The sequence below is a fragment of the Eubalaena glacialis genome, chromosome 10 (assembly GCF_028564815.1).
Source record: "Eubalaena glacialis isolate mEubGla1 chromosome 10, mEubGla1.1.hap2.+ XY, whole genome shotgun sequence".
Taxonomy (NCBI): domain Eukaryota; kingdom Metazoa; phylum Chordata; class Mammalia; order Artiodactyla; family Balaenidae; genus Eubalaena; species Eubalaena glacialis.
Window position 1 is genome coordinate 59,701,241 of NC_083725.1, and position 21,125 is coordinate 59,722,365.

The 21,125-nt window shown below is 39.5% G+C and overlaps 1 protein-coding gene across 13 annotated transcripts in view; it reads left to right on the plus strand.

Moving 5' to 3' along the window:
• The window catches only part of DLG2 (discs large MAGUK scaffold protein 2), an 802,852-nt gene that overhangs the window by 644,477 nt on the left and 137,250 nt on the right, over nucleotides 1-21,125 (plus strand). For all 13 annotated transcript variants that reach the window (XM_061202775.1, XM_061202776.1, XM_061202777.1 and 10 more), the window contains one exon: nucleotides 14,317-14,431. In XM_061202775.1, the coding sequence (XP_061058758.1) occupies nucleotides 14,317-14,431 (115 nt within the window). The remainder of the gene's footprint in view (nucleotides 1-14,316; nucleotides 14,432-21,125) is intronic.

Here is a 21,125-nt window from a genome sequence, read left to right on the forward strand (position 1 = left end):
ATTATTTTCTCATTTTTCCATAGGTCTAGAGGATAGAATGATCAGCTTAGTATGTGTTTCACACAACTGTCTTACTGTAGCTGCAGCACAGTCTTCATCTATAACAGTTCCATAGACCCAGGAAAGTATCTAATTTATATAAAATTACTTCACTTGTTAAAGATGTTATCTCCCTAAACTCCCAGTCAGTGGCATTAAGAAAGTCTGGCACGAGAACACTGGGCTGTAATGATGCCCCCTCAAAATTAGTGTGCCAATATGAACTCTGTGTCATTTTCTTTGCCTATTTCAAGGGCATCTCCTCTTGTGTTCTCAGTCAGTTGCTCAAGCTAAAACCCTGGACACGTCCACTTTCTTTCTTATATGCCACATTGAGTTAAGCAGCCAAGCCTCTTCTTTACACCTCCCAGATGTCTGTCCCCTCTTCTCCACTCCCACTGTCCTCACCATCTCTCACCTGGACCATTGAAAGAGACCCCTAAATGACCTCCAGGATTCTGATCTCTCTACTGTCACTGTCCCATCTCTTCATCAGAACGCTGCTGGCTAAGTGACAAATGTAATATATCCCTTAAGCCACCCAATGGTTCCATACTATCTTTGTTTTAGAGTTCCCATTTCTTAGCAAACAATATTGTGCAGAGGACAGTTTAGGGTTACACTTTGTCCTTACTTAAGTGACAATTTCAATTTCCTATACACCCAGGGAGACCTTCACTTTCTCATAGATATTTTGCCAAAAATCAAGGGAACAATTTTATAGGAAAAAAATAGTGAAATAAGCAAAATAATTTTTTTCTGCACTGTAAAAATAACTAAACTGAGGATGAAATTGTTACCATAAATTGTGCTGAAGTTCTGTTCAGCTCCTGTTTGTGTGTTTGGGGGCTGTGGGTAATTTCCCATAATGTGATTTTTCTGGTTGCATGCCATAAAATACTTATAATAAATAGAAACACACATAGCATCTCAAGAAGTTAAAGGTAATCAGGATTGGAGACGAATCTAGCTAGGTGGTTTTAGGATTCAGAAATAGATAATTATGATGAGAAAGAAGTGGAGGATAAATAGTTCTCTCAATCCATATCTTTGGCGATTCTTCCTTTTACCTCAGTTGGAAAATGAAAATTCTTTTAGTGGGAGAGCCATGGAGGGATAGAACATATTTATCAAAGTTTCAACATTTTCAAAATGGCTAGATCACTTTTTTTTATCAGGATGAAGGAGGAATAGTCACACCAGCAGCTCCACTCCATCAGTTATCAAACATTTCTCAGGCATCTACCGTGTGCCTCACAAATAATAAGCAAGTCTTTACAGATAATTAGTTTCATGTATGTGAAGTACTGCAAAGGAGTAATATCTGTTGCATGTGAAGGACCTGTCATAGGTCAGGGAGCTGTCTGAGGACATGATGTTGAAGACAGATGGGAAAGACAAGAAGCCAGATGGAGACCGATAGGAAAGGTGTTCCAGGCAGAAGGAACAGCATGGAAGAGAATGGAACTGAGAAAATCTCGAAAGCTAGAATCTGAGGAAACCAAAAGAGAGGGGACGTTAAGAAAAAGATGAGCTGGGGAGTTAAGGGGGGACCTTCTTGCGTTTATTAAGAATTGTAGACAGTATTCAAACTAGAAGCTAGAGCTAGTTGTGGAATAGCCGTCACTGTGGAAATCAATGTAGACATTAGATAGCAGTGATGAAAAGTCTTTGTGTGCAGAGACCACATTTTAATCATCTTATCACTGGTGTCTAGCACAGAGCCTCGCCATGGTTGATGCTAAGGAAATGTTTGCTGACTGAACAGAAGCATTTGAGCAGCATAGCACTTTCATGGCTATTACCTCAGTGAAGTCTCAAATCGATGCTAGGTCTAGGTGTACTATACCTGTTCTACTACGAGCAAGCCAGGGCTCAGAGCGACACATGTAGGGGTAGCCAGGGGAAGGAGCCTGAGGAGCCAGGTCCTGTCATTCCCTGCCCACTATACTAGTGAGGAGGACTGACATGATGTTGCCAGCTTTTTAACTTTATTAAATTAGGATGTTTAATCTTTTTAAATAATTTAAATGTTTCTATTATGAACATTTTTAAGCATATGCAAAATTAGAATTTTACAAAGAATGCTCATGTACTTGTCACCCATATTCAATAATGGTCAAGTTTGCCAATTTGCATCATACAGCACCTAAAGTATTTTCTTTGCTGATGTATTTTAAAACAAATCCAACATTTATCCCTTTTCATCCCTACAGTACTCAGAAACTATAAAGAAAAAAGAGAGAACATGTTCTTATATTACCACAATGCTATTATCACACCCAACAGAATTTAAAATAATTCTTGGTATGATCTAATACGCAGTTTATAATGTCTTAAATTTTTTTTTTTCCTAATCAGGATCCAAACAAGCACTATACGTTACATTTCGTGGTTATGCCTCTTAAGTATAAAAAGGACATTTTAACAACAAAAAAGTAAGAAAGAAATACTTTTAAAGACAAAAAACCCCACAGTCTATTATGTAAGTTTAGATTTATGAAGTGCTCCTACCCTCAGCCTTATTTTTCATGCGGTGACATGGCCCTGCTCTCTGCAGCCGCTCCTGGGAATCCATGCCCGAAATTGTTGCAGATTCTGCAGTATCGGAGGCAGGGTTGATTGCTGTCTCTCCTGAGCATCTCCTGCCTCCCCGCAACCCTCTAAGTGCCCAGTGTGTGCTCGTTAGACAGAGGGCAGCAAGTGAACCTGGCAGTCAGCCCCAAGTCTGGTGAACCTGCACCAACAGAAGCCATGGTTTCCAGTTAACTTCGAGTCTTAAACCCAGAATCACACCAATGACATATTGAGACGCTTTCATTTGGGAAGTGTATTGGAGAGACCGAACAAAGCCTTTTCGTTTTGATCTTACCAGCCTGCCTTATAGAATTCACTATAGGTATGAATCTATAGCTTTATCAGAAATTGGTTATTAACTGGTTACTTAGGGTGACCAAGCCAGATAGCCACGGACCTGTACATGTCAGGAGCAAAAGAGGGAATAGCACTGTCACTTGTAGAGCAAAGTGTAGTATCAGTGTAGTGAAAAAAGCTGGTTGAGGCTGGAACTAGACTTGGATGCAAATCCCAGCTCTGCTGTGTGACCTTGGGTGAATTGTCTAGCCTCTCTAAGCCTCCATTTTCTCTTAGTGTTCTTCCTGTTGTGCTTCTATTTATCTAGGAATGGTGGGTTATCCTCCAAGATGATATGTATATGTATTTCTCAAGATGCTATTAAAGTATAAATCTGATAGGAATGTTGTGGAAGCAAGACAGATATTTGTACTCCTTATGTCATATCCAGGGGGTCTGCCAACCTGCCTACCTCTAGAGCCAGACTGCTTTATCTTCTTTCTCTGCCCTGGTCTATAATTAGGCAAGAATATCATCCTTTTCACTGGGCAAGATCTAACTGATTATTACTGCAGAAGAACACAGGAAGCTTGAACATTATTATTTTAGCTTCTAGCTCCATGATTTTAATACGAAAGAAGGAACAGGACAAATCCAGCAAAGATTTAACATTTGTATTTGCCAAGGAAGTCTTTCTTATCTGGTTGGATATAGTCTTAAGCACTTTGCCTTAAATTAGAAGGCACAGCTCCTTGATCCTTCTTCTGATGTACCATTAGCTATGAATCACATCAATTAACTACAGCCTGTGCATCCCAGCTCTGAGCCTTTCACCCAACCTGCCAGCAAAACCTTCAGAGAGAATTGCCATTGTCAGCTAGACCCTAATGATATCAGAAGTTTCCATTTTCCCCTCAGAGTTTCACGTCTCCTCTCTGAAGCATGATGCCCTATGTGGCTTTATTTCCATAGCCAAGACAGAAATCAAATTTCACAGCTTTGGGGACAAATTTCAGATACTGAGGAAATATTCTAGGCAGAATGGAAATTTTTAAAAGGCTATATTGAAATGAATTGTTATCATCACTTTATATGGTATTCAGTTTATCAAACATTTTTATATCTGTTTCTTCATTTGATCCTACAACAACCTTGTGATGTAAGCAGGTTGTTAACATTATCCCCATTTTATAAATGAGGAATATAAAGCTTCAAGAGACCTTAGTCTTTTTTCTTTTCCATTTACAAATGTTATCACATTTAATTTTCAAGCAATCTGATGAGGCTGGTGGTGTTTTTCTATTGTACATATGAGAAAACCAAGTCTTCTCTGGGTTGAATAACTTGCACAAAATCCGTCCTGTGAATTAGTGATGAACTTAAGATTTAAAGTTGAAACCTGTTTATTTCAGAGCTTTAAAAAGAAAAAAATTACACCAGGCTACTCCCAGTTGCCTGAAGACACAGGCTTTGCCAAATTCAAGAAGCTTCGGTGCTGACTCCACTTTGCAATAATCCTGATAATCAAAGAAAATCTGCCTTTATGAATCCATAAAACAAAGCTGGCATGAAGCCAAATTGAAATTTGATGTATCTAATTTTCAGAGTTATACGTGTATTGTACGAAATAGCTGGTTGGGGATTCAGACTGTTGTTTGTCTACAAAACTTACTTCATCTCACACATTAAAGAATTCCTGAGCATTTCCTGAAACCTCTTTAAAGGGTCTCCAGCCAGGATGCGCGAAAAATTGTTCTAGTCAAAACAAATGATCCCAATTGTACTGAGAAAGAGAGAGAGAAACAACATATCTTAATTCAGTATATTATTAAAAATTATTCTAAAAGGTCTGATCTACATTGTAGTAGATTTAGCAAACAAAAGGATCATTTTTTTCCCCTGAAGTCTTTATTTAGCTTGCCCAATTTAGCAAACATTTATATTAGCATATATTAACTGTTAACTATGTGTCACACTCTGTTCCAAACATTGGGGATACAGAAAAAGCATGACAGTGTCTTGCCCTCATGGCGTCCATAACTAAGTTCTTAATGCTCAGTGCTAGAGATCTCTTACTTTGTGGAGTTCAGAAAAGATAACAGACTCACCTTATTGTCTAGGTTTCCCAGTTATAGTTGGATTCTAGGGAATTTAGTTTTGAATCTGTTTATCTCTTTCTCTCTGTCTCCCTGTCTCTCTCTCTGTGTCACACACAGCGCGCACATGCACACACACACATACACACACACAGTAGTTTGGATCAGAAGTAAGCCAAACAACATCTGTAAATCTTCGGCAGTGGAAAATTCCATGTCACCACTTTAACACAGAAGCAGGATGGCAACCTGAGAGATAAGTCAGGAGTTGGGGTAAAAGGCTAATTAAATCCTTAGGCAGAATTGTGGAGATCCACAAGCTGAAAATCCTTCCAGTGGCCAGAGGTTAGCTCTTTTGATGGCAGGTGGGCATGCCAGTACACATATGGGAGGGAAGCTAGTCTTCTATAGCAGTCTATAAAAACAGCAGCCTTCCCAGCATGACTACCTGAAAAACAGCCAGAGTCTGAAAGCTCTAAAGCTGTCTCTAAAGTTTGATGTAACATGGTGCGGCCTCTTTTTTTTTTTTTTTTTTTAATTAATTAATTTATTTATTTAATTTATTTTTTTGGCTGCGTTGGGTCTTCGTTGCTGCGCGCGGGCTTTCTCTAGTTGCGGCAAGTGGGGGCTACTCTTCATTGTGGTGCACAGGCTTCTCATAATGGTGGCTTCTCTTGTTGCAGAGCACAGGCTCTAGGCATGCAGGCTTCAGTAGTTGTGGCACACGGGCTCAGTAGTTGTGGCTTATGCGCCCTAGAGTACAGGCTCAGTAGTTGTGGCGCACGGGCTTAGTTGCTCCGCGGCATGTGGGATCTTCCCAGACCAGGGCTTGAACTTGTGTCCCCTGCATTGGCAGGCGGATTCTTAACCACTGCACGACCAGGGAAGTCCGCATGGTGGGGCCTCTTCTGTGCCTGTCTGGCTCTGAAATTTCGGGGCAAATGAAAAAAGAAGAGGTGGTGAAATGGGAACTTTTGATTCTTTTCTGAGCTCCAAGTAAATAGAATTATTTTTGTGTCATTCATTATACAAAAGAATTGTGACAAAGTATTGCTTCTTGGGCTTGAGACATAACCAGTATTCTATGGCCATCCTCCTATGCATGCCTATTTGGTTAAGAGTCTAGTGGAGAATAACATGTCTCATATTTTCCTGAAGAATGTACTTTTCAGTGTGGTCTCATAGTTTTTAATTTTTAAAGTAAAATTGTCTATAATCTTTTGCAAAAAAAAGAAAAGAGTCTAGTGGAGAAAGAGCAGTGATATATATGTTTGGAATTTTCTAGTTTTAAGCACTTTTATTTATCATACTACATTGGTTATAAGGCTAACATTTTCCCCCTTTTACACCCATACATGTCAGCTTGTGAAATCCGAGCGAGTCTTGAGTCCACCCTCTCCAAAAACAGTACTATTATTAATTGGCACTGCTTTTTGAAATCAATACTGCTTAAAAAGATGGCAATGAAGTACATTGTATTAGATATTCAGAACAACTTTGTATAGGTGCAGAGAAGATTTCCCCATTTTACAAAGGAGTAAACAGCATCTCTGAGAGGTTGAGGGATTTTCCCAACATCACTCAGAGCCAAGACTCAAATCCAGAACTTTGATTCCAGGGTACAGCTTTGAGACCCTAGTTGCTCTTCTCACTCTACCAGTAACCGTACAGTCTTTCACAAAGATTTAACCTGCCTCAGTTTCTCCATTGTAACATGTATCTAACTGTATTGGCTTCTTCGAAGGTATCTCATTACTATTTAGAAAGTGCTTGATACACATATAGGAGCAGAAATCTAAGTGGCAGATGCTCTTTTTATATTCACCCCAAGGAACCAGAAAATTAAAGGCTATGTACGAGCCTGTGTGTGAGCTCCTTAAGGCAAAGAACTGCCCAGTGGATTCAGTATCCCTAGCAAGTAGCATTGTGCCTGGCATGTAATAAACCCTGAAGAAATGTTTGCTGAATAAATGAAGGAAGGTATTTCCCCCAAAGAAATGGAAACATTTACAATTGCTCACCTGTATCTCATTGCTGGAACAGTGATCAGATGCTATGCTAAGAATAGGTATAAACTATTCTGCCTGGCCCTGGTGACAACAGTGGTCATGTCCAGGTAAACAATATTGTGATTCCAATAGACTGCACACCATTGATATTTGCCCCAACCCTATTGGAAGGTGCCCCAAAGCTCAGACTTCCTTAGCTTATAAGCCACCAAGAACTTCTAGCTCAGGTTTGTCTATTAAAAGCATCACTTCTTGGGTGAGCAGCAGGTGGTCTCTTCAAACTGCTTCCCCTGGAGTGTGGAAGTGGTTAACTTGGCAGGAAAGCAGCCTGTTCTGCTTGGATGTACAGAATCCTGCTTACAGCCCAGTGATTTACCAGTTGTTGTTAAAGCTGCACACATATCCATAATGAGCAAATAGGAATAGGATGCTACCGTCCCCATTAGTGTGACTAAGGACTGGATATGCATTTGTCTTAAGAGGGGCCGCCACAGTAACAACAGAAACAACTATCTTACATTTACAAAATGCTTCATGTCAAATCTCATTTTGATTCTCACACCACTTTGTGAGAGGAATCTCACAATTTACAGATGAGCAAACTGAAGCTCAGAAACTTTCCATGGCCCTGTTGGTAGTAAATGACAGGATTAAGGTTTAAAGCTGGCCTCCCAGCCTAAAATTCCCTGTCCTACTCTGCTCACTGCTTCCTCTGGTAGCTGACAATCATGAGTCAGCTGGATGAGGTCATAGCTGTGGAGGGGTATGCCACTCACCAGCTCACTTCGAGGACGACATGCCCATGGCTTTGTGCTGTAGTCTAACCCAGTGAGCTTATTATTTTCTTCTCTCAGGCACAAGGCTGGCCATCCGAGCCTTGAAGATGTGAGCAGTTGTTCAGCTTTAATCAATGCAGATTAATCCTATTGCATTAAACAACCCCAGTCTCCTAACAGGAGGCAGTGCCTCCTTTCCTGCGTGGATGATGGGGTGAATTTGCTTCTGGGTCTCCTTGTTCACACTTGACAAATTGCGTAGGAAGCAGGTATATGGCAGGGACCCCTCTCATGTGTAGCACATGGCATTCACACCCTTGCCCTTGCTCCATCCAAGTGTCCATCAGTAGCTAAAGCCTTGAGATGATACCGATGGATGAGGTCACTAATATTCCTGAAAAAGGCAGCAGCTTTGGTATTGGGCATCATTCTCCTGACCTCCAGATCACTGTGGATTTGTGAGAGGTCCCTGAGGAGCCATTTAGTGGTTGCCCAGTAGGTGAGTAGTTCCATACTGGTGCCAAGTGTCCCCAAGTACGGCCATCATTGCTCTTTGGCCTGGTAGAGACATCAGTTCATAACAGGCAGAGTAAGGCTGTATTAGGGGGTACTGAGAGCAGACACAGCTTTCCATTTTACCTGGTACAGAAAGGGGTTATGACTTCTGCAAGCAGTGAACAAGAATAGGTGTTGAATTACACGTGAAAATTAACAGGAGGAATTGTCAGTAATTACCAAGAGCCAACCCTTTAGGTCCATCAGCTCTCTCTTGTAACCTTCCCAGCATGTCTTGAAGTAGGTACAGTTATTATTCCTGTTCTACTTATGAGGAAATTGAGCCCAATTTTCACAGTAATGCACAGCTAATAAATGGCAGAGCCAGGATTCTGACCTTATCTACATAATCCAGATCTTCTGCCCTGTCTACTATCATTACTCATCATGTCTAAGTGAAAGCAAATGATGTAATTCTAATATGAATATGTCTAGTCAGGAACAACTAGATTTAGATACCCAGGAATGTGGCATTTAAAAAAAAATACGGCTTATCATTTATAGAGGGGAAAAAAGAACTAACCAGAGGTAATATTTCTTTTTTTTTCCAGTGGATTTGTACTTTTAAAAATTGAAGTATAGTTGATTTACAGTGTTGTGTTAATTTCTGCTGTATAGCAAACTGATTCAGTTATACATGTATACATTCTTTTTTTTATATTCTTTTCCATTATGGTTTAGCACAAGATATTGAATATAGTTCCCTGTGCTGTATGTTAGGACCTTGTTGTTTATCCCTTCTACATATAAAAGCTTACGTCTGCTAACCCCAACCTCCCACTCCATTCCTCCCCCAACCTTCTCCCCCATGGCAACCACAAGTCTGTTCTCTGTGTCTGTGAGTCAGTTTCTGTTTCATTTGTGTTATATTTTAGATTCCACATATAAGTGATACATGGTATTTGTCTTTCTCTTTCTGACTTACTTAGTATGATAATCTCTAGTTGCATCCATGTTGCTGCAAACGGCATTATTTCATTCTTTGTATGGCTGAGTAATATTCCATTGTATATATGTACCACATCTTCTTTATCCATTCATCTGTTGATGGACATTTAGGTTGTTTCCATGTCTTGGCTATTGTGGATAGTGCTGCTATGAACATACAGGTGCATGTAACTTTTTGAATTAGAGTTTTGTCCAGATATATGCCCAGGAGTGGGATTGCTGGATCATATGGCAATTCTTTTTTTTTTTTTAATTAATTAATTAATTAACTTATTTATTTATTTATTTTTGGCTGTGCTGGGTCTTCGTTGCTGTGCATGGGCTTTCTCTAGTTGCGGCGAGCGGGGGCTACTCTTTGTTGTGGTGTGTGGGCTTCTCACTGCGGTGGCTTGTCTTGTTGCGGAGCACAGGCTCTAGGCACGCGGGCTAGAGTGCAGGCTCAGTAGTTGTGGCGCATGGGCTTAGTTGCTCCACAGCATGTGGGATCTTCCCGGACCAGAGCTCGAACCCTTGTCCCCCGCATTGGCAGGCGGATTCTTAACCACTGCACCACCAGGGAAGTCCTGGCAATTCTATTTTCAATTTTTTTGAGGAACCTCCATACTGTTTTCCATAGTGGCTTAAGGTCCTGCTTCTTTAATGCAGTTTCCCACCTCAGCATTATCCTGCTTAATTTCCTTGTCAGTGTCCCATTCAAGAAGTAAACTCCTTTAGGTTCTTTTTCAAAACTATATGCCATGCACCTAGTACAATCCCACGTGTAGGGAAGGAGGACTGATAGACCTTAAGGTTGGAGAAACAGATGAGTGAGGCATACCCACTCTCTAAGGAGTTTATGGGACAATAAAGGAGAGGACCAGCATGCACATAATACAGTAGGTGAAAGGAAGGAGAGTGAGATTTTAGGAGGGAGGGGTAGAGAATTGAGGAGGCCTTAGGTTCTAAGGGAGAATTGTGGTGTTTTAATAGGTACTAAGATGTGATGGAGACAGACTGACCTCACAGAGATCCAGGGTTGAATGCTAGCTCCATGTCCAATAAGCTCTGTTACCTAGAAGCTTTGTGACTTTGGTGAAGTTAGTTAACCTCTCTGAACCTGTTTCCTCACCTCTAAAATAATATGCTTACCTCAGAGCTTTGTTAGGAGAAATAACATAATTTTTAAGTATGTAGCACAGAAACTAGTCTATTGCAGGTGCTCAGTAAACATGAATTTTCCTTTAGAATATATAAAGATTGAGCACTTTAAAATCTCATTAGAATGTTCTCCTGAGTGTTAGGAATTTATTGGAAAATATCCCAAAGGGGAGGGCATGGATGTGAATGAAACATTTGGGGAAAGAAGAGGGAATTAAGATTAAATGGACGTGGTAGTGTTAGATTTTTAACTTGTTGAAAATGTAGTTTTCAATACTATTGTAAAACATAAAGAAGGCATACTTCACAATTTATGTATCTACTTTCTTGTTTATTTCTAGAGCATTTCTAACTTTAAACTTGTTTATCTATGAGAGGCTGGAGACATAGCCCCTCTCCTCTCTGTCTCTGTCTCTCTCTTACACATGCATACACACACACCATTTATATTTGTAAACTCAGATCTTATTGTTTTTGCTTCGATGAAATTACTTGTAAAGCTTTATTTTTCAAAAAGGAGCAAAGAGGGATAAACACTTTTGAATACAGGATTTGTGTTTAACGTGATTGTCAAAGTGGAGAAGTTGAGAACAAGATGGATTCCAATTAAGACAAATACAATACAACACACAATATAATACCTCCCCATCCATAGTGGGGAATGTAAACGCCATGGAATACGATGTAGAATAAACATTTCAAAAGGATGGTAGAAAACATTTTGGGGATCTAATGAGCCATACAGTAAGGAGAACACAGGAAGAGCCTAATAAAGTGCTGATCGCATACAAGTTAAGTATCAGAGAACTGTTTCCAAAATGTATGACATGGCTGAGATGGGGAGAGCGTAGAGACTGCCAAGAGAATAGTAAAAATAACAGTGGGATTTGGGAGTGGCCGTAATTAGACAGAAGTAAAGCCTTGAAATTAGGCAGAATAATTAGCCTTGAAAAAAAAAGTCCTAGAGGAGAAGCATCTTGCCTTTCTTCATTTAAAAAAAAAACCTTAATATTGAAAACAGGCAATTTCAGTCCTACAGGCATTTTAGAACTGAATTCATTTCAGTTCTGCTCACTTCCTCATTCATTATTTATTCATTCATTCATTCAGAAAATGTTTATTGAGCACCTATTATTAAATGCCTCCTGCATACCAGACACTAGGTTAGGAACAGGGAAAGCCTTGGTGAGCTCAGTCTAATGGGGAAGGTGAGCAATGACACAAATGACTGCAGTTTGGTGTGATAAGTACAGTAAAGTAGCAAAGTGGCCGTATGTAGTCGAGGACTGGCACTGAATTAGGTGTTTTGGTGGCGGGGGGAATGGTTGGAGGTGGGATTTCAGGTTTTTGTCATGATAATAAAGTCATCAAATGGTAAAGGGGTTGTCCTGGGAACAGACGGCAGATTGAGTGATTCTTAGGGGCGATGCGTGGTGTTTAGCTGGTGACAGTGTGGAGCATGGCTCAGAAGGAACGGAGAGTTCCAGCTCTGTGTTCCAGGCTAGATTATTTTCTCCAAAAAATGCTAATGGGGGCTGTGTGACTCTGTGCAAAGCTTTGACTGGTACTCATGCTGTAGTGCTGTACAGACCTGCCATGAATGTGCTCACGTACACCAAGATCCCTGTCTGACACCAAAGGCTGTTATATGGGAATTGTTAAATAAATTATAGTCTAAACTGTGGAATGTAATTAAGGGTATTAAGAAACATGATACTTATTATTTGAGAGAGGGTAGGAAAAGATCCAAGTTACACTGTTAAAAAGGGAGGAAAAAACATTAGCATAATATATAATTAAGATCTCATATGTGTGTGGGAGTATGTATATATTCAAATGAATTGAGAAATGTCTGTGGAAGTCCAGCACCCGCCAGCTATGTACCTATAGGCTATGCTATAGGGAAGGACAGCAGTGAGAGAGAAGAAGGGGCGGTGGGGACCTCTCATTTTTTATTCTGTGTTTTTCTATATGGTTCACATTTTTACAACATCCATGGACTTTGTTTTGTAATTTAAATAAGAAATGAAATAATGCCTATGAAGCCCTGAGCACGGCATCTGCCATGTGGCTGGCAATAAATATTAATTGGATATTAATAGGATGGCAAGAAAATATGACTTGCTCACAATGATTTAAATATGCATACAGCATCATATTTATGGTTGTAAATGTTTTCTGTCTATGCTAGAATGAAATGAAATAAATATCTTAAATTATGGTTAATAGATTTTAGGTTAAATAGGTATTCTGCTTATTTAAACATTTAGGATTTAATTATTCAAAGAGAAGTTTTGAACAGGAAGTCTTCCAAATCTAGGTAATATCAGACTTTGCCTAAGCACCAGAAATTTCCCGTCAGTTAGGGTTGTCTGTAGAGCACTAAACTTTAAAAATATTTAACATTCAGAATTCATTGTTGTCTGTCATTGAAAACCAAGGTCAAATCATTTTCTTTATGAAATCCCACGCCACAACAGCCAACAGATATTCAGTAAATTGAATTTAAATTTAATTTTGTGGAACTTTTTATTATAAAAAGTTTGAAGTACACTGTAAGTAGATCATCTTGTATTATATTCATTTAATCATTCTTGTTTTTGTGAAAAGTTATGAATAAATTGAATTGAAAATCACATTGTTTTCTGAAATGTATTGAGGACCTCTGTGAAAATTCTTCATGCTTTAAATTCTCCGAAAGCAAGACACAGTTGTGCCAGGGAGGTGACAGACCGAGTTGGGATCAAGAACACAGAAACTTCAAAAGCCATTTCTTTTTCTATGCTCATTGTTTTACTAAGTGTCTTAAAACCTATTTTTGTTTCTTTATTTTTATTGGATTGATATGGTGAAAAACTTTTTCCTGTGATGATATAGCGTATTTTAATAATTATATTTCCTTGATTTTTTTAGACCCATATATTTTTTCTTTGAATGTTTCTAAAATAGATTTACTATTTTCTAACCCTGATCTCCTGAGAAGCTGATTTAAATATATTGTGTGTGTTAGAATTGATGAAGTTTGGCATGTGATGTTTTATATTAAAGCTATAAGGCAAAGTTGAGGTATGATCCCAAGTAATCAGCTTCTAAGAGCCCCCCAGGGGGGAAAAAAAACTTAGCAAAATTAAATGGCGTTTTTTACACAGTTCATCACCAAACACTTGATACTCTGGTCTATCTGGCTGAGGGTAACTAGAGACTCACCTCAGCCCCTATACTATTGGTAATCCCATGAACTTTTGGGGTTTTTTACCCTCTCATTTCTAAATTAAGCCTATTATTTAGAGATAATTATAGATTCACATGCAGTTGTAAGAAACAATATAGGGAAATCCTATGTACCTTTTACTCAGTTTTTCCCAGTGGTAACATTTTAGAAATCTGTAACATGCTATCACAAGCAGGATGTTGACATAGACATAATCCATCAAATTTATTCCAGTTTTCCCAGCTTTACTTGTAATCATTTGTGTGTGTGTGTGTGTGTGTGTGTGTGTGTAGTGAGTTCTGTGCCATTTTATCACACGTGCAAGTACCTGTATCCACGACCACAGTCAAGACAGGAAGCATTTCCGTCACCAACAAGGATACCTTGTATAGCCCATTTATAAAAACACCCACCTCCTCCCCCATGGACTTTTCACATATTGGGATTTGGTGGTGGTATGTTTTTGAGTTACCTTTTGGGAAGTAACTGGTTTGTTCTTTCCCTCTTGTGAATGTCTCCAAATAAATAATATGAAAGTGAACCTTCTGTGTTCCTCCATTCTTGCATTGTGCATCTCCCCATGGCTTGGCAAAGGGACCAACAACAGGGACGAAGGGTTGCCTTGAGTGTGCAGTATTTCTAACTTGCTGAAGGCACAGAACCAAATTTGCCACCTCCGTTTCCATTCCCAGATTACGCTCGATTTGAGGCCAAAATCCATGACCTACGAGAGCAGATGATGAACCACAGCATGAGCTCCGGGTCCGGGTCCCTGCGAACCAATCAGAAACGCTCTCTCTATGTCAGGTAGGCAACAGTGTATTTCTTACTGTGATCTGTAGTTGTGAGCCATCAGCTTGGGGAGACAAAGGCAATGCCTTATAGCAACAGGACACGTGTTCTTGACTAACCTATGCTCGTCAATACACCACTGTAAGACCTTAAGTTTAACCATTTTGAAGAAATTTTTGAAATGTCATTAATTATGTTAAATTAGTTAAAGACCCCTGCTTTTAACAAGTTCTTTGACCATGTTGTGATCCAGGGTAAAGTTCTTAGCATAGGTTGTAGTAAAAATAATGAGAAGAAATATTTTCAGTTCTGATACATCTTAAATTGAATATGTGGGCCAAAGCCCTGGACATTTGCTCACCATCAATATGGGAAGAAAATATTCTCATATTGCTTCCTGGCCTGCTTGACATCTATGCATTAACTTTGGTGTATTGATTGGAAATCAGAAGTACTCTCTCAAAGAGCTATGTGGTTTTTTTCTTAAAGTTTTGGTAGAATGACTTTCTTCTGTGGCATCTCATTACCAGCTGATTCTCAAACCACAAAAGTTACTTGTTCCTTGCCTGACAAAACTCATTAATTTACCAGAAAAAAGATGATTGATTGAAATTGAAATGCCTTGTGGTCTTTCATCCCTATAGTTAACTCTTGAGTAAGATCCATCATCACTCAACTATAACATGCACCTCTTAGCATAAGCCTTCTATATTCCTCCCAAAATATACTTCATCAGTGCTGACTACACTTGAAAAAAAACCCCAGAAAACTGTACACTTGCAAACTGTAAAAACTCAGTGAATTTGAAGTATCCAGTTCTTTCTTAAAAATAATTCACCATGGACTTCCCTGGTGGCGCAGTGGTTAAGAATCCACCTGCCAATGCAGGGGACACGGGTTCAAGCCCTGGTCCAGGAAGATCCCACATGCCGCGGAGCAACTAAGCCTGTGTGCCACAAGTACTGAGCCTGCGCTCTAGAGCCCGCGAGCCACAACTACTGAGCCCATGTGCCACAACTACTGAAGCCCGCATGCCTAGAGCCAGTGCTCCATAACAAGAGAAGCCACCGCAATGAGAAGCCCACGCATTGCAACGAAGAGTAGCCCCTGCTCGCCGCAACTAGAGAAAGCCCGTGCGCAGCAATGAAGACCCAACACAACCAAAAATAAATAAAATTGATTCTTTAAAAAATAATAATAATAATGATTCGCCATATTTCTTTGAGGATTTTATGTCATATTAAAGGATTAATTCCTAGTTTTTCATAAAATCTAGGAAAATCTTCCTAATTCCAATTGGAAACTATTCCTCATTCCACTATCATTCAACTAAAAAGAATGATGACTTACAATAATAATAATGTAAGTATTAACAGCCAAAGGGGGAGAGTGATGTCCAGTTAATGGTGCAGATGAATCCAGGTATCAGTGGAGGAACCATGCCCATCCTTACTGTATTCTCTCTCCCTCAGGATCTGGTCTGACTCCCACCTAGGGTCATAGCCTCCTGATCTGAAATTTCACTGTCTTTTCTTGACATGAGGTGCATGTTATAGACATTAATTTATGTACTTGGATTGACTTGTCCTGTTGGTTCCACTTTGGCTATAAAGTTATCTTTTGTGTGTATTAGGTAGGCACAGCAGGGCCAAGAAGGGAGCAGGATTCCAGAAGGCGGCAGGTTCTCGAAGGCCTTGATTTGCTGGCCTCTCTGACAAGCATAGAGTCCCTTCTTATTCCAGGGAGTTCCAGTACCTCAGAAGTCCTGAGATTTTTTAAAAAAAAAACCCAGAATATCAATGTCCCAAATTTGTTCAACTGCATTTTGGAAGATTATTTTGATACATTTCTGTGTAATTTGTGAAAGGAACTATTGAGGACCACCCTAGAACATGTCTTGTAGTGACGTCACAAATATGATGGAAAGTAGCTGTTTCTGTTCTCCTTACTTGTGTTGTATTGCTATTCTTTGTGATATAAAATATTTTCTAATCTTGAAATGTTTTAGTCTTGGGTAGCAAATTAGGAAAAGCCGATTAGGTTAGTAGGTTAGAGATAAATCAGCTAATAAAAATGGAATGGTTATATAGAATAAAACTGGAAGGAAACATTACCATATTGTTGGTATCTTGTTAAAAAATAGAATGCATAAAAATGTCAATGTACTGGAAGGAGTTTGCCAAAAATATACTGGTAATAGCTTAGTCCTTTTAATTAAGTTGTGGAGGATTAGGAAAATTAAATGAAGGGCTATGATGCTATTATGTAAGACTAACAGACTTATTTGAAATAGTAGTGTTACTCAGAATCAGACCTTTATTCTCTAAAATGGTAAATAAAACTATAACATACAAAAGAGATGAAGACTTAAGGTAATAAAGAATGTTACCTTGTTAACATTCTAATAGTTGGAGGTCATATTGAAAGGAGGAACTACTTTTAAATGAGGCTCAAAAATAGCTGACACTTCATGGGAAATTTCCCAAATTATTTCTTCACAAGATACCAAAAGTGTCTTGTAGAGGGCCGACCTCAGTATCTAAATGACTTTTAGAGGCATAGAATTGAAAAAGATATGGACCATGAATAGAGTAAAATCAGAGGGAAAGAACTTACAAGATCCCCTGGCCTTGTTCTCATGCAATGTGATAAATTAATTTAAATTAATTAATTAATTTCATTAATTAATAAAATGAAATGAAATGGCAAGGCCTAAAGGGGATTCTTACTAAAAATGATTCAGTATGTTTGTTTGTTTGTTTGTTTGTTTTACACCAGTTTTAGCTATAGGATTTTCATAGATATGCTTGTTTCATCCAGATCGCTTGAATAGAACTAGTGCCAGTTGATTGTGCTTATTTTAGAAAGTCAACTAGTTGCTGTCTCAGAATAAATCAGTAGCAGAATTTCTCTGATTATATAAACATCAGATGGTGAGCATGTCTCTTTAATCTGAGACTGACACCCTGGAGTATTATTCTCTCTATTCTGCTCAGCTTTATGTAATTCTAGGGCTGGAACCTTAGCTATCACCAGGCCCACTGTTGAATTTGCAGAAGGGGAAACTGAGGCCCCAGGAGGGAAGGGATTTGCCCGGGACCCCACAGCCATTTGGTGGCAGAGTTAGATGTCCTGCCTCCCAGTGCCACATCACTCCACCTGCCCAGGGCTCAGCTTATGCGTATCAGCTGTTGAATGCACTTTGGCTATGAATCTCAGTGTGCTTCCGTCAGCACAGTGGCCGACTCTTGGATTAAGGAGTAGATTAGCTGAGAGGAGAAATTCAAACAGAAACCTCTTTGGGGTTTTTACACAGGATAAACTGTACTATAGGGATTTCATAGGGGATTTCTTTAGTACTATTCATATTTTTCCATGAAGCCGAAACCTAAACCAGAAAGCAAGCAGCTTCTTTGTTCTGTAGTAAACAATTTAGCTGACTTAGTAGAACATTTGTTTGCACCACAAAACCACCCTTCCCCTTGGAGTTACCTCCTCTTCCCTATGTACACAACACATGCACACGCACACACTCTCTCTGTCTCACACCTCACACTCCCAACATTAGCCCTGCGCTGACCGTGTCCAAGACGGTGAGTGCATCTTCTCAGGATCGCGCAGAAGTTGGCCTCATTCCCCTACTAGAAGTGGTCCTCCCTGGTGATGGCGATTTATTTGCCTGACAGTGTGGAAGAGAGAGGGAGGGAACTAGCACATCTGAGCCAGGCGGTGTTGTAAACTTGAGCCAACCCTCTCTATTTACCAATCTAGTTGTAATCATTTTCCTTCTTTTAATCTTTTTTGTAAGGTGCTTGAAGTGCTTTGGTAGTGCCATGCAAATGGAGTTGATTGTCGCTAATGATAATACTGTACATGTTGTATGCTAGTGATTTGCATCTATTTGATTTAATGGTCTATGCGTATTGTGTATTTCCTGCATTGTGAAACATATGTAGTTGTAGAACCTTAAAAGTAAATAAAATATTAAAAATTTGAATAAAATATTTTTCAAAATGCTCCACAAGTACATTATCAGTTCTTCAGCCATAGATTCACTTGGGCTCCTGAACCACTGGAATACGGGTTTTGGGTTTCGTTGCATGTACTTTGGGGCTCCCCATATGGGCAGGTTGAGGTTTCGCTACCTCTAAAATATGCACTCCCCTTATTCTTATTGGTTGTTAAATGCATCCCTATAGCAGAACAAGGCTTTTCCTGCTACTAATAGGAATGCACCTTTATATCTAAAATCTATGAAGAAAGGTCAGAGATACAGGGGATTAAATTCACACAGAAGTGCAAATGGCTAAGGAGAGATCCTTTCTTCTGATAAAAGAGAGCAAGAGCACCCAGGACACTGGGAGAATGAAGACGGGAAGAAAGAAAAGCAGGTAAGTCCACCAATGGGGAGTAAAAGGTCCCAGGAAAGAATGTAAAAGAGAAACTTGGCCCATGTTCATTTGTTAATAAAAGGTATCGATTTTGAGAGTTCAAGTGAATTAGCTTTCTGTTGTGAATTTAGGTTTTGTTTGTTTGTTTGCTTCATATTTGGAGCATTTTGTGAATTTATGTTTAGTCAGTTACTATAATTTATTTATGCATTCATCAAGCATTTTTTGAGTGTATATTCTGTGCCAGGACCTATAATGGACATTGAGGACCCAGCAGTAGAAGTCATGTTTCCTGTCCCCAAGGAACTAACATCTAGTGGGGGCGACAGATGAGTGGAAGACAATCACAGTGCAGTGTGGTGTGAAAAGTTAGCTCTAGAAAGGCCGAGAACCTTTACTGCTGCTTTATATAAGGATATCTGAATTGATTCTTGAAGATTTTATATGAGTTAATCCAGAGGCCTTCAAACCTTTTTACTCAAAGTAAGAAATACATTATTCATCATGACCCAGTAAATACATATGCACATAAAGCTGAAAGAAAAATTTCATTAAAGTGTACGTTTTATGTACAGTAAACTTTGCTATTTTCCATTCTGTCTTCCTCTTTCTTTAAAAAGTGGAGGTCACAACTCATTAACTTGATTTAATAACTCACTAATGGGTTGTGATCTACAGCTTGCAGATGGAGTAAACAAGGAGGAGCATTCCAGGCAGATGACACAGTACATAGGCAGGAGAACACATCTTCACTACGTTATAGTTAGCATCTCTGGGATCCCCAGACCCTTGGTGTTCTAGCCAACTTGGAAGGCGGTTCTCCCTGGCATAGATGAGGAAGTAGAAGTGGAGGGAAATGTTTGTCAGGCATCTTCTGTGGGTCACCCATTATATTAGTGTTTGGCGTATATTTCCCCGTATGATTCTCGCAACACCTCGAAGAATCAGGGGATATTTCCTCTATTTTACAGGTGAAGAAAGTGAGACTCAGAGAAGTTAAATATTTGCCCCCAAGCTCACAGAACGGGACTGGACGTGAGCTAGACATTCAGGTCCTGTGTGTGAGGCAGTAGAGAACAGTGCTTATTTAAGAGCACGGTTGCTGGATTGTGCTGGACAGACAGACATTTGAATCTTGGTTCTGCCACTTACTAGCTCAGTGATCTTGGACAAGTCAGTCTCTCTGGCCTTAGCGTCTTTATCTGTGAAATTAGTAATAAGATACCACAAAGTGGTTGTGAGGATTAAGTAAAATGGTGAATTTAAATACCTGGCGCATACGAAGCAATTGATTAATGTCAGTGGTATTTATCATTTATTAGAAAGGCAACCTGTCCCCTGCAGGACAGAGAGACTGTATAATTGTTTGTGAACGAGACACTTTTCTCAGCAGTGGGTGAGTCTCCCTGTGCCTTGGCTTTCCTTCATCAAGGGAAGGAGGATAGACTTCCTGGAGACCTTTTATGTTTTCAGTCCTCTGGACCCCATGAAAGCCAAAGGGAAAGGCCAGGATTCTATGGCTCCAGAGTGCCCAGCTCTGTCAACTCATCAGGCATTTCTCATCCCCCACAAGGGTCTGTCCAGAGGCAGAATCTAAAAAGAATTCAGTTGGAGACACAGCTAAGAAGAAAGGGTTGCTTTGCTTACACCTGGCCCTTCCACTTCCTCATGGGTGTTATCAGCGTCCCTATCCTCACAATTTCTTGCATTTTTCCTCTGCATTCTTCAGCTGCTCTAAGCCCTCTGCTCATGGTTTTCTGTTCTGAATTTGAAGGATTTACCTCTTTTTACAGTGGTTCTAAGTCCACATTTTAAACTGGTAACTCAAACTTTCTACTTTCCTTGACAGTTTTTGCTTCAAAGGCTATATAATATAACAAATGCTGAGGTCTGCCTCCAGCCCCATTGTTTAACATAATGTTTTTACACATAGATTCATCAGGGCATTGATTCTTTCATTCAACAAACATGGTTTCACGTACTTACCTACAATATACCAGTCTGCCGTAGATGCTAAGGATACAGAGATGAGTAAGAGCACAGACCTCCTTCCCTCAGGATTCTCATTGTCCATATCTGCAGGCAATTCAAGTAGTATGCAGATCATTATTGTAGCTGTCCTTTTATGATACCTCATGTGTTATATGCCTTGCAGTTATTAACCTATTTTAATCTTTACATTATGCCTATAAGGCTTCCTACAATGAAATCTACCCAGAAGACCACTGGTATTTAAAACTCAGCTATTAAAATAGTGATCACTCTGATCTTTATTAAAGCTTCATGGGAAAGCTCCTTGAAATGGCAATACCATCAAT